Source organism: Wasmannia auropunctata, unplaced genomic scaffold (genome assembly GCF_000956235.1).
Source record: "Wasmannia auropunctata unplaced genomic scaffold, wasmannia.A_1.0 LD335362.1, whole genome shotgun sequence".
NCBI classification, from domain to species: domain Eukaryota; kingdom Metazoa; phylum Arthropoda; class Insecta; order Hymenoptera; family Formicidae; genus Wasmannia; species Wasmannia auropunctata.
The window spans coordinates 11,082-14,419 of record NW_012027528.1 but is presented as its reverse complement, the minus strand read 5'-3'; the positions used below and the strand labels follow the sequence as shown (position 1 = coordinate 14,419).

Below are 3,338 nucleotides of genomic sequence, written 5' to 3'. Positions count from 1 at the left end.
TTGAAATACTAATCATTTTAAAAAAGAAAAAATTTTACATAATGGCCAAGTTTTTGTTTCACTATGATTCTATTGATCATTTTAATAACTTTAAGTCTGTTTTACGAAACTTAAAGTTATTTGGAAAGACAATGGCATTAAACTTTTGCTGTATATAATTTTGAATAACTTAAACGATTTATTAAAAAAATATTTTTCTGGTTTGGAATAAAATATTTTTGTCTCTACTCTCTATGTCTAATCAAATACTTGGCAAGTTGTATGATCTCATATTTGTTTTTGGACAATTTTTATTTGTTAAAATAATATTTTTGGTTTAGATAAGATGTAATGTACGATACACTTGTATATACTTAGCGTAAATTTTTTTTTAATAATTATAGTATCTCGATAACTATTGCGAAGATCGCAAAATGGTAAAGGACTTTTTTGTTCAGTTTGGTCCACACTACCTGCCCACAAGCGCTGTACCATTGAATACGAGACACCCTGTATATACAATAATGTTCTCTAAATAGATTTTTAATAAAGTTAGCTATATTTATTCACAAAAAAATCCCAAACTTAGGTCTCTTTTAAGGCCTCAAAGCTGGTCTAATCCCTTAATATTGAATATGTGCTCACAAATAATTGCATATCAAATTCTTCAAGGTTGGCGATGAAATCCGCAGAATCCAAAACATGAATGTGAATGTGTCCGACTATTTTGTCGGCGATCATTGGCGTGTACATCCGAGCTGGGTATATTGTCGTTACCACTATTTGGAAGGTCATGAATTCAACAGTTCGAAAGACGAGTTACTTCACTTTTTGGGGCTGATGAGTCGACCTGGCTGGCGCTGGTCCGAGCAATATGAGGCTTATCCGTCCATAGACGAAGATAAAGAGCCCAACTGTGGCAGGCAGACACTCAAACACGATGACTATTATTGCAACAAGGAACTTATGCAGTTGCTCGTTTTTGATGCCAAGGCGACGAATGACAGCTTCCGCGGTGATTATATGGAGGATTTGCCGCCAAGGGCTCGGGATCTGGCACAGCGCTACGGTATCTTTGTAAGGTTCATCGCGACGCAAAGCGGCCTCACCAGGTGGCATCATCTGAGAGCCAGTAAACTGCCGCATGCGGACGACGGTATTGCCTTCGGCGACCTTCATAGACGAGCAGTGAATGAACCTTGGTACAAAGGAGCGATCTTTCAAAATGAATTGGATTCTGACAGTATTTCTTTATCCGGTAAGACTAATTGTAAGATTAATCAAATATAATCATTTGTAATTGTAATATAATATTACAATTACAAATGATTATATTTGAAATGTCTGGTAGGATAATGTATTATCTATTACAAGAGACAAAATATCCTTATTATAGTACCATGGGAAGCAGGCGCGGATGCAATAGTGACCATTTCGATGAGCCTGTCGCCCAAGGATGGCGGCAAGAAAGCGCCAGCGGCCGTAGTAGGTTTTCAAATGACGATAAAAGATCTGTACAAGCGATTCATGGCGTTGACCTCAGCCACAAATTTTGAAATGAATTGCGCCGACATTTGGATCAATTGCTACCTGCTAGATCAGAACGGCTACGTGGTGATCTCGGACGCACATAACGACACCGGACAATTTATGGGACAATTTATGGGCACTCAGGAAGGCGCTGTCATGCTGTCCATGGTCAAGCAAGGTGTTTACAATCCGGTCGACATTTATGATTATCAAGCATGGTGTCGGAATGTCGTAAGTAACACATGCCAAAAAATAATTTTCAATGATTGAAGAATCGAAAAATAACTGTATTAAAAGGTCATATTTAAATATATTTCACAGTTGAAGTTTTTAGTAGTAATCAAAATTATAAAGGGGAGCCAGTTTTGTAATTTGAAAGGAAGATAAAAATGGCGTGAAGAACAAAGTCGTTGCCGAAACTTTTCTATTTTGTATTTTATAAAAGATGTTCTTACGGAGGGGCATATTGTTCCAGGAAATCGAGAAAAACTCTGCCAACAGCTTGATAGAACCGCTGCAACATATGGCAAGGATGTTGTTCTGGTTTCTGTTGCGGTTGATGTGGTTCGCGACCCAGTTTGTAAACCTGCCCGGCATTCATGGCAAAATCCATTTCGATGAGGATGCACCAGATCCGCCGCCACCACCGAAACCCTGTCTCCGCCACTATGCCTGCGATCAAAAGCGAACACTCTATATATTGAACGAGACCGTCGCTGCTAAAGGTGTCACCAATCACTCCGACTACTGCTCACAACCTTTCTACGCTCAGAGAGTAAATATCTAAAATAAATATCTATCTAATATTTTGTTATCGATATTATTTATGGTTCTTACGGACTAAACAAAATATTATTTTGCTAATTTTGTAATATGTAGTAATCATATAAAAAACACAAACGTGTTTTTATCTATTGTAAAAACGTGTTTATTCTGCATGTCTTATGCAATTATTAATATTTTATTTTTAACTCTGATAAACACGACTCTAAGTCTACTAATGAAAGAAATTTAACATGTGTAAAACTGTGATTACCATGCAGATAGTTACAAAGAAGTTACGCAGATATTCTATTTTTATTTTGTTTTTGGTTGTGAATTCAATCTCTTTTTTATGATTATTTCAATATACGGCTACATATGAAGAAGTTCGATTAACGGAAGAATTGGTTTTTTAAATTAACTCTTACATGTACATTAGTTCACACCTCATCATCATGAATAAATAATTAAGAATGATTAATTATATTAGTGTGCTTTTAAAAATTTTGATGATAATTGTCTAATTTCCATTGCATTAAAATAATGCATTTAAAATGAGATTTAGCGTTGAATTAGCATAATTAATACAATATCGATAAAAGAATGAATTAATAAATTTTTGTCATCATTGAATTTTTTAACATTAAAATTAGCACAATTTCTGAAATGTTATTCCTTGATTTATTGATATTAATGCTGTTTTCCTATGATCTTCATTTTTTTTAAAACATAGTTTATACAGGGTATCCTCGTATAAGTGGCCACCCCTTTTTATCTTGTAAACTAATAGAGATAGACATATAATATCAAATTAAATGGCTCTGACTAAACCTTATTGTAAGCATGCAGTGATCACTTAGAAATATTATCTGTTAGAGAGCGAAAAGACGCGTGATTAATTTTTGCATGGTAACATTTTAATATAATAATATGGACAATTTTAATATAATAAAAGTTGTAGCGTTCTTTTTAACAAATACAACGATGTATGATATAACGAAATTTTTTTACGAATTATAAGAGTTATTTTGGTTTAAAATTTTGCGGGCAGTTACTAGATCGGAAGA

The 3,338-nt window shown here is 34.4% G+C and overlaps 1 protein-coding gene across 1 annotated transcript in view; it reads left to right on the top strand.

Moving 5' to 3' along the window:
- The window catches only part of LOC105457148 (voltage-dependent calcium channel subunit alpha-2/delta-3-like), a gene marked incomplete at both ends in the record, with an annotated part of 5,671 nt that extends 3,387 nt beyond the window's left edge, over window positions 1–2,284 (top strand). The window contains 3 exons of the mRNA XM_011701649.1: window positions 652–1,237; window positions 1,376–1,740; window positions 1,985–2,284. Of these exons, the coding sequence (XP_011699951.1) occupies window positions 652–1,237; window positions 1,376–1,740; window positions 1,985–2,284 (1,251 nt within the window). The remainder of the gene's footprint in view (window positions 1–651; window positions 1,238–1,375; window positions 1,741–1,984) is intronic.
- Window positions 2,285–3,338: the final 1,054 nt, after the last annotated feature.